Raw genomic sequence first — 13,453 nt, 5'->3', positions numbered from 1 at the left:
GCGTTCTTGATTTGGGATCTGTTGGTCATCTGCTGAAAATAGACGTCACAGGATTACTGGACACGTATGCCTTTTGCCCCAGCCAGTTCAGTCGATACAAGCCCCTTTTAAAAAAACTTCTCGCTCTTCGGTAAGGACCTTATAGTCGTCCGCTGTGAATAACACCGATTTTACTAACAATCAACGAATTTGGCGCCAATTCTGGAATTTGTAGCATGTTTAGCACATCCTAAATTGATGACAACCTTTAGCCTGGTCGTCATGCAGCTCCTGTTTGCTGCACCACCCTGATAGGAGACCTTCTGTTACTGCCGAAACTATCTATTGACAAACAGCGGGAACTTAGTTGCGTACCTAACAGGTATGAATTGGATTTCTTTCAACAAAAAACTTCGGGTTTAGCTTTTTCAAATTTAACTTCACTATTTCTACCAACTGTTTCAGTAAATTGTTGCACTATGCTAGACTCTACCATTGTTTTCATCGTAATAGAATAATCTTTACCGATTAACGTTAACATTCCCAAACATTCATCGTGTGTCAATTTGTTCTGCTATACTTCTTTTACTTCGTTACAACATTCCAGTAATGAGGCTAATTCCTTATGCAGGCGACAAGGATAAAGATTACAGAGTAAGAATAGTAGTCAATAGCAACTCCGAAGTTCCTTTTCGATTCACAATCCTATGTTTTCCACATGCACCAATCTCGAACGGCAGCCATATGAAAAAAATTGGAAACAGTTCTTATCGGAGCCTGGAGGATGGCTCACTTGCTTTCTCTTGTAACAGAAAATAGTTTGGTCAAACTTGTTATCGAACAAATATGTAGAGTAAACGGTTGTTATACATCATCATTTTCAACAAGTACGGAAAAACGAGAGTCAGGGAAGTTCCAGTTTTAGGATCCCGTTTTTTTGTAGTATGAAACAACGAGTAACCTTTGCTGACATCACAAATTTCTTTCTGTTTTGCTGTAATCATGCATCGTTTTTTAGCATTCCACTTTGTGCCAAATCTTTTACTACTCATTTTTGTATATAATTCTAAATGGTTTCGGAGAAGAACTGCACCCTTGTTTGACATATACTAAATGGTTTGATCTGAATATTTTGTTAATGTTTTCATGAGATATTTACCAACACTGATTCAATCTTAATTCTAAAATACGAGAATATACTTTAATCTATCATCGCAACTTGTTATATGAACCGGCATTCCGTTTCCATGCTTGTTTATCGTTCTGATGGTTCCATTCCAACGATGAAACTGCTTCGTAGCCAATTTACTGTTTTTTTTTGGCATTTCAGTTTCATCGAGAGCTGTGTGCTTGTACGATTCATGTTGACTCGATTGATTCAATAGAAACATCTACGAGGATTATTTGCTTTGATCAATATTATTCAATATCTTCTTCCGTATTAATATACAGTACTATTTGTAGTTAAAAAGAACTTACGAAACTTTGATCTTGGTAAGAAATTGGTGTCTTTAACGTTTTTTTGTCGTTTTCTGTCGTGCAAGCTAGCCTGTGAAATTTTCTTGGCGATGCGATTATCTCGTTTTCCGTTTCAAATCTGCGTATTAATTGACATTCCTCTCCGATGATCGCCTTTTAGATTTTTTATTTGTTGGTTAAGTGTCTACAAAGGATAATATCTTCCAGAAACATTCGCATTTTTTCGTTCGGAATCATTGAATGTGTAAGTTTTTGTGTTGCGATATGAATTAATAGTGAATAGGAGTTTAAAAAATAGGAAATTTTAGTGGTACTATTTTTAAAAGCTACTTGATTTGAAAAAAGTATATACCTTTTTGATACGCCCTGTCAAAATTTCATGAATAATATTTGAGTAAAAGTGGGGTTCCTACTCTGTACTTCTCAGATATCATCGAACCTATCGTGGCGCTAACGTAGATTCAGACCACCACCTAGTGATGGTCAAACTGCTACGACGACTGTAGGAGCCGAAAGTTGCTGCAACATATTCGTAGCGTTTTGAGGCTGCATTACCGGGGGTAGACGAATTTGATGCTGCTCCTCTCGATGCATGCTGGAACACCCTGAAAGCAGCAATAAGCAGCACAGCAGAGACCGTCATCGAGTATGAACAAAATGGACAACAGAATGAATGGTCGCCAGGAAGAGAAAGTGTTTCAGGAGATGAAGCTGCTTTATCGTTCTCGAAAATCGCGGAAGTTCTTCAAAAAACTAAACGACTCGCACAAAGACCTTGTGCCGTGGGCCAAAATGTGCAGGAACAAGGAAGGAGGCATCTTGACAAACAAACGCGAGGTGATTGGAAGGTGGAGCCAGCACTTCGAAGAACACCTGAACAGCGCACAGACAGGAGACCAAGACGGCGTTGAGGAGGACTACACTAGTGCAGTGAACAACGACAACGTACCACCCCCGACGATAGGTGAAGTTAAGGAGGTCATGATTTAGTCAAAGAACCACAAAGTAATTGGTAAGGATGGCCTCGCAGCGGAGCTCTTCAAGGGAGGTCTGGGAACATTTGTAGAGTGTATGCCGCATATGATACAATCGATCGACGACCCCTATGGAGAATCATTGACGAAAACGGCATTCCTCGATAGCTGACAAGACCGATTCAAGCAACGATGATCGATGTGCGGTTCATTGTGCGGATCTCAGGCGATTTGCCGGAATCGTTTGAGACTCACAAGGCATTTCGACGAGACGATGAATTCTCCTGTCTGCTCTTCAACGTGGCGCTGGAAGGTGTTGTGCGGAGAGCGGGCTTCAACATGCGCGATTTTCAACAAGCCTAGTCAGTTTATATGCGTAGACGAGTTTATCAGTTTATATCACGTTATCAGTTTATATACGTAGACATAATCGGAAGAACACATGCGACGATAGCGGATTTGTATACTCGACTGAAACACGAAGCAGGACTGGTTGGGCTTGGGATCAATGCGTCTAAGATTAAATACATGCTAGCAGCAGGGACTGATCGTAACAGAATTCTTCCCGGCAGTAGTGTTGTGATCGACGGCGACGAGCTCGAGTTGAGAGAGGAATTTTTCAACCTTGGCGTGTTGATAACTTTTTTTTTATTTACTTTATTATAGAGATTTTCAGCCGTGGGCTGGTTCATCGCTTTATTCTTACAGTGTTGGTTCTATTAATTGTGTGTAACGTTGTCTGTTCATGCTTCTAACATCTTTTCCCGGCTATTTCAGATGTGGTGGAAGAGAACTGCGTCCTTGAGGAAGCAGATTAATGTATTATTTATCATCTTGGAGTACATCGCGGATGCTGCTTGATATTCGGTATTTGTCTCGGAGGTTCTCATACTTGGGGCAAACGCATAGAAAATGCTCGACGGACAATCGCACTTGACACAAATCGCAGTCTACATGGAAGATTCCGCCTCCATGTTGTGTGAAATCTTGGAGTGGCCAGTGCGAAGACGGGTTATTATTTTTTGCTCTTTAAAGTTTGGAAGATCTTCCCATCTGTTGATGCAACTTTTAATTTTGCGCAAAAAAATGCCGTTCGGTTATACAGTAATCGTTCGCTAACTGGTCCTGGTTTAACTGGTCTGCTATTTAACTGGGCGAACGTTAACTGGTCCTTGGACCAGTTAAAAAGCACAATTTCGTAAACAATCGACGCCATATTCAAATGGAAGATTTGCTGTGAGGGGCATTCGAATGTAATTTTAAATGTTATGAAAGTTGACATTATTTTCGCACGACAAAAACATTGATTAAACTACAGAAAAACAATTTTCTCAAATCATATGTCATACCTGTTGTCGCACTCAATGCGAAACTTCCATTGGAATCCTTTTATTTATCCAATTACAGGAACTAAGCGAATCAAACAATTCATTGAAGTATCCCTCGATTTTATTTGACGTTTAACATGCCGGACCAGTTAAAACGCGAATGTCGATAAGTGGTCTTCTCTTTTCGCCCAGTTAGTGAATGTTTACTGTACCAAATAGTTGACCAAGAGTTGCGGAAAATCGAATTCAGCCACGATCTGACCTGGGACTTTGTCTGTATGCTGATTTCCTTTTGTCCCAGAAGTTGCTAAATGATCCGCTTTTTCGTTTCCGAGGATGCCGCAGTGGTCTGGTATCCATGCGAAAACAGTTTTGGGTAAGGCGCTATCCTGTATGGCTTGGATCCACGGGTGGCGTGAACGTGGAGAGGGAAGGGCAGTGATAATGCCCTTCTGAATCAGATCAGAAGTGATTTTTCTGACGCTGTGGTGGCTGCTATGAAGATTGCTATGTCATCGGCGGTGATTATTGAGCATGACTCGGGCAGACAATAAGAAGCGCTGAGGTTTGGAACCGATATACCGATGCCTACCGCAGCGGAACTTTTCGAGCCATCCGTATAGCGAATACAATGTCCGCTGTACCTCCTATGCAGCCATTCTGAAACCGATTTTGGTAGAGCGATGTATTTATCACCAGCTTTAAACTTGCTTCTAATATGGTCATCGACTTGGATTTCGGCGAGACTCCAGTTCCTTGGACCAGCGCGAGAAAGTTCGCATATTGCAATACTGGTTCAATAAACTGTTGGCCTCAGTAATAAGGCTTGATTCCCCATTTCCGTATGTTATTTCCGTGTAACCAACCGCTCGTTTACAAACTGTTGAAGCAACAACATGTGAAAAAGGAAGGAATGAATGGTATATTGGATCAGAATGTTTACTTGAACATCCTGAAGGTAAATATGGAGCAAAGTGTCAACAAAATGGGATGGAATCGAGGATTCAAGTATTGCCAAGACAATGACCCAGATCTCAAGACATATAAAGTTCGCACATGGTTGCATTACAATTACTCAAAAGCTATTGATATTCCTCCACAATCTTCCGACATCAATCTCAGTAAAAACCTGAAGAAGTTATCTGTGTAGGAAATTTAGAAACCATTAAATTTCTAAGATTAACGATTTTAAAAACCACTTGATGAAAAAAATGATAACTCCTTCTTCCGAATATACCAAAAAATACATAGATAAAGCCAAAGACAGCTGAAGATAGTTATAATGAACAAGAGATACCATACTAATGATGGAATTCGGAAATTCAATTTTCATACATTCGCACATACATTCGTCATTTGTAGAGAAATAAAAACCATTATTCTGAAAACAGATAGCAAACTTTTTAACTCTCATATGAAACTATGACTTTATTTAAATAGAAGGTTCCGAAAACTTGTTTTCGACTTTCAAAAGAAGGGAAAAGAGATCATGGTGGAATACGATTACGGGTTTGAGTCACTGTACATGCACACTAAAGTTCATTATAGTTCACTTCTTCACGAGAATAGCATTCCAGGGCAAAAAGCCCAAAGCTCAAATGGGAACACACTTCACCTAATCCGGCTAAGCAATCGCAATGTGCAGTTTGCACTGTTTCTGTGAAACTTTTTGAATAGTCAGTCTGCTTTCATTGATATGGTCATAGCCATAACAGAAATATCTATTTTTCTAGGTGTACATGGCTTTGACGCTAAAAGTAAATATGATTATGTAAAGAAGCATATATTGGCATGTTATTAATAAAGAGTATCGCGTAATGTTTATAACTATTTCGCTTAAATAATTATTTAAACAAAGCTCAATCATGTCGATCCATATAAATCCTATGCAGCGATCACTTTTGCCTGCCCAACAGATTACTAATACATATGCACGCTGCAAGCGCCCTATATGTAGTGGAATAGGCGCACCAACACAAACACGCAACATGTCAACAATTCTCATGCTATAATCGCACATGGCACCAGAGTTGCCAATAATAATTGCTCCTAAAAAAACTGGGGAAAACTGGATTCTGAAAAATCGTTTTATTTTAAGAAGTTCGACTTTGAGTTATTCAAAACATTTTTTTTGTCTATTCCAGTGCTTGAGAAATAGAATTTATTTCGAAGCTTCGTGTAATGTTCACATGTTGTTCATAAAATAGCGAAATGAGCCATTAATCAACCATTCGAGCAGATCAAAATAACGTTTCCCACCACTCGAACATTACTGTGAAACAATATTCGAGGAACTTCTATTGGTTTCAGAGGATTTCTCTCGGTAACCTTCTCAGGTTACCTAAAGATAACACTCTTCTGTCGCGATATAATTTCTATGAAGCTTACGCATAATGGAACATAACTCCGTGACGATTGTTTCTAGAGGAGTTCTCTCGGCTTCTCAGGCTTTTGAAAGATAACTGTGTCCCTTCGAGATGGAAGTTCAATATAGAATCTATATTATGGATGAATAACGGAATATAACGCCGGTCCGATTGATGTTAGTGTTCTTCCGGTTATCTTTTCAGGTTTTCCAAAGATAACTCTCCGCCGTCGCGAATGGAGTTCTATAAAGCTATGATTAACGTATCGCCGGGACGACTGATTTTAGAGAAGTTCTCTCGGATACTCTTATTTTTGGTTGTGCTATCGTAAGGACATTTATCACTATTCACTCACGAGACGCGACACGGAACTAGGACACAACACTTATAATCCTTACAAGGGTTAAAATTACCTTTTTCGTCGACCGGTTTCGGGCTCGATGTTGCCCATCTACTGGACGGTGTCCGACTGGTTACGATGGAGCACTAACACATATTCATATGGTTATCAGTACTTGTCGAAGATATATTTTGCTGAGCTATCAGCTTCGTCAGATGGAAGAGTTGAGATGATATTGGTGCATCTTCTTCATTCATAAGTGGGGAATCGCTGGTTGAGATGTACACTGATTCCCATGCATTCAACTGTGAGGCTTTTCGTACATTTCTAATAATTTTTGCCTTCTCCCAGTCTACACAGTGGGCTTGAGTTAAAGCATGTGCTGCCACACTTGATTCGTTGGCTCGTTCATTATCCACCGCATTCTTATGTTCACGTAGGCGGATTTTGAATTTCCGACGAGTTTGGCCGATGTATACACTTGTACAGTCTTTGCAGGGAATCTGATAGATCCCTGCTTTTTCATCCGGTGGAATTCTATCTTTCAGGTTGCACAAAAGGTCTTTCAGGGTGCTCTCACTTTTGTACACCACATGAAATCCGTGTTTCCGGAGTGTAGACTGGACTGCGTTGGTTATTTTGGGATAGTACGGTAGGCTGATCCTTTTGTGTTGTTCCTTCGTGTTCTCGTGTGCTCACGGATACCTTCTCAGGTTTTAACTGTGAGAATGGATTTCGATTGAGAAAGATGCGATAAATAATAGAATATACAGCCGGTCTAATTAATTGTACAGGTTTTCCTTTTTAGGTTACCTAAAATAATCTTTGCCGCATGTTGTGACACATGAGATTTTCGGATTTTCATTTCGTTGAAGGGTTGATTGATGTAAACGGATGTAAACGGGAGCAAGATTACTTGGGTTTAATATTCATATCAATTAAAGTCAATGGAGCACATTGGTCCAATGACCTTCTAAACTTCAGAATGAATTGGATGATCTATAACATATACTATTTATATTAGGCTGTCAAAAAAGTCCTGCGGTATTTCCGCGAGGTGTCGTTGTAAGCGCGTAGTTCTAGTTGTATTCATTGTATACTATAGCTTGTTGGAAAGGTATTTTATAGTCCTTGACAGTGTTTTGTTTGGTTAAGTCGTTCGTGAGTTATAGTGTTGCAAATATGGAGAAAAATAAAGAGAAAATCCGACATATTTTACAGTACTACTATGACAAAGGCAAAAATGCATCTCAAGCTGCCAATGAAATTTGTGCAGTTTATGGACCCGATACAGTTTCCATTTCTACCGCACAACGATGGTTTCAACGTTTTCGTTCTGGTGTAGAGGTCGTCGAAGATGCGCCACGCTCCGGAAGGCCTGTCGTCGAAAATTGCGACAAAATCGCTGAATTAGCCGAGAAAGACCGGCATAGTAGCAGCCGTAGCATCGGCCAAGAGCTGGGGATAAGTCATCAAACCGTTATTAACCATTTGAAGAAGCTTGGATTCACAAAGAAGCTCGATGTATGGGTGCCACACACGTTGACGCAAAAAAAAACATCTTTGACCGTATCGACGCATGTGAATCGCTGCTGAATCGCAACAAAATCGACCCGTTTCCGAAGCGGATGGTGACTGGCGATGAAAAGTGGGTCACTTACGACAACGTGAAGCGCAAACGGTCGTGGTCGAAGCCCGCTGAAGCGGCTCAGACGGTGGCCAAGCCCTCATTAACGGCCAGGAAGATTCTGCTGTGTGTTTGGTGGGATTGTCAAGGAATAATCTATTATGAGCTGCTTCCCTATGGCCAAACGCTCAATTCGGACCTGTACTGCCAACAACTGGCACGCTTGAAGGTAGCACTCATGAAGAAGAGGCCATCTTTGATAAACATAGGCCGCATTGTCTTCCATCAGGACAACGCCAGGCCACACACTTCTTTGGTGACGCGCCAGAAGCTCCGGGAGCTCGGATGGGAGGTTCTTTTGCATCCGCCGTATAGTCCGGACCTTGCACCAAGTGACTACCGACTGTTTTTGTCCATGGCGAACGAGCTAGGTAGTCAGAAGTTAGCCACAAAAGAGGCCTGTGAAAATTGGCTATCCGAGTTTTTTGATAATAAGGAAGCGAGCTTCTATAACAGGGGTATTATGAAGTTGGCATCTCGTTGGGAACAAGTCATCGAACAAAACGGCGCATATTTGACTTAAAACAGATGATTGTAACTAATTTTATGAACAAATGAAAATTCAAAAAAAAATACCGCAGGACTTTTTTGACAGCCTAATATAAACTCAAAGTCAGCATAGCACGCAGGCTCTATGAACCATTTAGGGTTAGATTTCTTGTTGTGAACATTGCACCAGTCGTTGTTGAAATGGTAGATCAATTGGTCTGTACTTCAGCATGTTTTGGAGGACCTAGAACATATAATATGTATATAAACTCGAAGACGATATAGAACGTTGCTGCTTGGGTAGGCACCACACGCTCTGCGCACTAACCGTATTGAATTCGGAAGTGTAAGCAGGAGGAAAATAACACTGAGAGTGTGTAAGAAAAGAAAGATCGATCCAAGGCCAATACACCTTCGATCGATCGAACGATTAATGTCAAAAAACGAAATTGGTTAAGGAATAGAAAGGGTGAGGGAGGGATAATATTGGGTTGGGGAAAAGAAATGTCGTATATTGTCAATATATGGCAACACTCAAACATATCTTGTATTGTACTTATCGCATCGGGTCATACTATACGGCTTTTTAAAGACGACAATCTGTGCCGAAAAAATTCGTGTAGTTTATGGACCCGATACTGTAACGATTCGCACAGCACAGCGTTGGTTTGATCGATTTCGTTCTGGTGTAGTGGCTGTCGAAGATACACCCCGTACTGGTAGGCCAATCGTCGTGGAAACCGTGGATAAAATCGTTGAAATCATCCAAGTAGACCGGCATGTGAGCACTCGCTCGATTGGCCAGGAACTGGGTATAAACCATAAAACCGTTTGGAATCGTTTGCAGAAGATTGGATTAAAAAAAAAACTGGATGTACCCATTTTTGAAGAAGATGGTGACTGGTGATGAAAAGTGAATCACGTACGAGGTTTAACTGTTAGACTGGATCGAGGAAAAAAAACTGGAAGAATCCAGTTTAAACGGGAATATTGGCAACGCTGCATGGCACAATTGTTGTGTGAAGAGCGAAATAGCAGAAGGTGGGAGAGAGTTTTGATGGAGGAGTTGGATGACGGCGAGTAAGAGCGCGAGAGATTACGGTATGGGAACTTCAATTTCGATCGGTCGGTATGAGTCAATAGAGACATGGATTAGGAGTCTGGAAACAACTAGTGAAGAGTGTGCACGTCGTCGTTTTGAGGATTTGAGGATTAAGATAATCGCAGAATTTTGAAGTTTTGACTTTGTTTGCGTATGCGGATTGAATTGTTTTGGTCGTGACATTGCTCAGTAGTGTGTGGAGTGGAGATCGCGAGTTTTCTCGGTTTCGCGCACCGTTCACAGGCGATAGAATTATTCGCGATCGTGAAAGTGATTTCGCTGACCTGCGTTCGTTTGGAGTTGCCAAAGGGATTGAACGTTCGCCGAATAGAATACGCGGAACGTGATGTTGTGAAGGAATCATATAGAGAAATGCCACAGAAGAGAAGTAAAGTAGTGCCATAGTTATTGTTACCGGTAAAGAAACTAGTGACAATTAAGATACCCACTAGCGTTGGATGTGTGCCACGACAGCGGTGACATCGGAGACAGTGCAACATCGACAGGTCAGGTGAGTGCGCTCAGGGCTCCGAAAATCCTAGAGGTCAAAGAAACTCCGACCCCGTACGAAGTGTATCATGTGCAAATCACTGGTTTGACCAGTTGTTATTTACGGGCACGAAGCATGGACGTTGCTCGAAGAGGTCGTGCAAGCACTAGGTGTTTTCAAACTCTGAGTGCTCAGAACAACATACGGTGGAGTACAGGGGAAAAAAGTATAGAGAAGGAGAATGAATCACGAACATCCACGACTCTACGGCGAACTCAGCATCCAATAAGTCGCCAAGGCTCGAGGAGTGCGACGGGCGTGATAAGTTGTTAGAATCAGGGCCCGAAATCTTCGAAGGTGAAAAATGAAGACCGACTCTACTCTCCGTAGCTTCGCTTCGACTAGAACTGCTTCAGCAGTCGCCCACAACAAAAAGTGACTTGACTAGAAAATGAATTGACCAGCGTTGATTAGCGAGGATGACCGGTGAACTAGTCCAATCAGTGGTTATTTTTTAACTGACTCGACTAATGAATACAAATCTGCCTCTTCATTCAACTGACTTCAGTCCACACTTCCATTTCCCCCTGATACTAAATTTATACCCGCGTACGCAATCTTATTTTTACGTCCATATAAAGAGGAACGAAAACATTATTTCTGATGCAAAAAAAGAAGTTACCCCATCAATGGACGGTTCATTGTCTACCCATCGTGAATTCAAACCAACGAACATTAATCAAGAATGCTATAAAGGTACTCGCGTTAGTATTAGTAAATAGCGTGCAAAATAGCGCACACACACTGCACGTTATTTTATATGTGTGAGTAATTTTTGTGTACGATACAAAATAATCTAGCTCACCTGTAGCGTATGTTAAACCACGTTGAACTCGAATATCGATGCACGCACACGTACATGGGAGAGAGAAAGAGAGGAACGAATTCGTTTTGGGAGAAGTCACTTGAAATGCAATGAGGACAATTTGACTGGGAAGAATGATATGATATAGTCGAGTCGGTAGAGGGAGTTAGCGATTAAACGCCCGACTGACTGTTCAGTCCTTTTGGCGCAGAAACTGCGTGAAGAAGCCAAAAGACATTGCTAACTGAATACGGATATAGTCAGTCAGATAGTCAGCTGACTATCCTCAGTTGACTATGACTATGCCTATTAGAATTCTGGGAAAGCAGTGCCGCAATGATGGTATTCGCATCGAATCCGGTGGGAACAAGAAGAATAGCCAAACGAGCGAGGTGGTTGGAGCAAGATTTGGGAAGCATAGGTGGCTCTGGGGTTGGAAAACTGCAGCCATGTCTCGGGTTTATTGCCGAAACGTTGTGAAGAAGATTTAGTCCCAATGGGATGTATAATTATTGTATGCAAAATAAAATTGGTATGCTAATCATAAAGTTCCGCTCCAAGCAAAAATTATTATGTTATGTAAAAACTATTTCAGAAAAAAGTGACATGTTTTTTTATTTGCCTCTGTTAAAGATAGACGTAGTTCTACGACAGAACCTTTCTCACTAATTTGGTTGTATTCTGATCATTACGGATTTTAATATTTCTGATGATAGAAATTCTGTGAATTGATAACACGATTCAACTAATAATTCAAAAGCCTCGGGCATAGGAAAGCTGTCTAGGAACATAGAATGATCAGTACTATCGTGATGACTGTTCGAAACTCTGTACAAACGCAACCTAATTCGTTAACCCGCGCGAATGTTTCCTTCAGATATGGTTAACCCTCGATTGAAATTAATGTTTTACTTTCCATGTGGCAATCGTTCTCTACTTTCTCATGTGTTCTGTCTTCTTTGGTCAATGTGCTTCTTCACATTTTTCTAGCTCCACGTTAATCTTGGGGACAATTAACAGCCTGACATTTATCCCTGTACTTGCACTTAAAATTATTGTTCTAGCTATCGTCATAAAATTTTATTTTTCTCATATCATTTCTTGTGAATATCATATTGTTGATTCTGAATGTTTTGATTCCTCAGAGAAGATGGTGTAATATTACATCAGCGTTACAGATACGTTACGTTTGTGTTACGTGTTTACATTTATTGTTTAGATTAAATCAGTCTCGTTCATAACATATATTTGATCATTAGATTACTTACTAACACAGATAAAGATCTACAAAAAAATAGGAGGTAAAAGCGACGGTTAAATTAGCTTTTTTTTACACAAATGATAATGATTCAATCAACAACCGGCAGTGAAGAGTAGTTTCATATATTAAATAAACTCTACGATTGGTTCTAAACAAACAGTTAACATACACATAACATACAATTTTGTTTTCCCTGTACCAATTGTTTTTTGCGTATTACTTTGTTCCATGAGTAAAGGGTTCAAGATATAGAAAACAATTCGGAACTTAGGCGCTGAGTCAGTCGTTTCTAATTTAGTATCGTTAATATTGAACCTACTTCTGCACTGTTTGAATTTATGAAAAGTAAACTCTACAGTGGTGTTTCCTATTTAGTCCGAATCTATTACAATAGCTTAGTATCATGTAGTACATTCAAATCATTTGCTATGCTGTCAAACATTAATAGTTTAGAGCATTACAGATGTGATTACACCCTTCCATCCCATCCCGCTGAACGGATTGAATTCGTTCGGTTTTGGGGCTTCAATCAGCTAGCTAAAATATTTTAAACCCGCCACCAGTAAAAATTTCTCGATGAACAGTTCCGAATCGAGCACGGCAATGTGAGCCGCGCGTCCAATCAGGGCGTTGGCTGTATGGGGCAGAGCATGATGAACATCGAAACGAGCCAGCGTTAAGTCTGGTCGGGCTATCATCGGTGCAATTATGTTGTGTACCATTTCGCTGGAACCAGAAACAGTATTACACATTGACAGGCGAACAGCGCCATTACAACCGATCTTACCGATAAACTACGCCCAGGTTTGACTGGTCTCTGATGGCTGCCTTGCAGAGCTCCAACCTGGCGGAATGGGGCGGAACGTAACGGTCCTGAGAGGACCCACAGAGTAGAACGTTCTTGAAATGGTGTAGAGTACTTCGTTGGCTCAACCGGTAGAGGAAGCTCTGCCTCGGATCGGGTGCATCTCGCAAACAGAGCTGCAGAAGTGATCCACTTTTTTTCCACTTCTGCATGAACCACATTCCTTTTTGAGGGAATAAAATCATGACAACTTTCGAAATACGCTCGGAACATCAATCTGAATCGCTG

General features: G+C 40.9%; 1 protein-coding gene across 10 annotated transcripts in view; it reads right to left on the bottom strand.

Moving 5' to 3' along the window:
• Positions 1-422: 422 nt before the first annotated feature.
• The window catches only part of LOC129764673 (uncharacterized), a 209,811-nt gene continuing 196,780 nt past the window's right edge, over positions 423-13,453 (bottom strand). For all 10 annotated transcript variants that reach the window (XM_055763991.1, XM_055763995.1, XM_055763989.1 and 7 more), the window contains exons 7-8: positions 13,148-13,388; positions 423-13,086 (exon numbers count right to left, since the gene is read on the bottom strand). In XM_055763991.1, the coding sequence (XP_055619966.1) occupies positions 12,894-13,086; positions 13,148-13,388 (434 nt within the window). In that variant the 3' untranslated portion in view covers positions 423-12,893. The remainder of the gene's footprint in view (positions 13,087-13,147; positions 13,389-13,453) is intronic.

This window comes from Toxorhynchites rutilus, chromosome 2 (genome assembly GCF_029784135.1).
Source record: "Toxorhynchites rutilus septentrionalis strain SRP chromosome 2, ASM2978413v1, whole genome shotgun sequence".
Classification (NCBI taxonomy): Eukaryota; Metazoa; Arthropoda; class Insecta; order Diptera; family Culicidae; genus Toxorhynchites; species Toxorhynchites rutilus.
The sequence above is the reverse complement of the archived record's forward strand: the minus strand, read 5'-3'. Positions and strand labels throughout refer to the sequence as shown.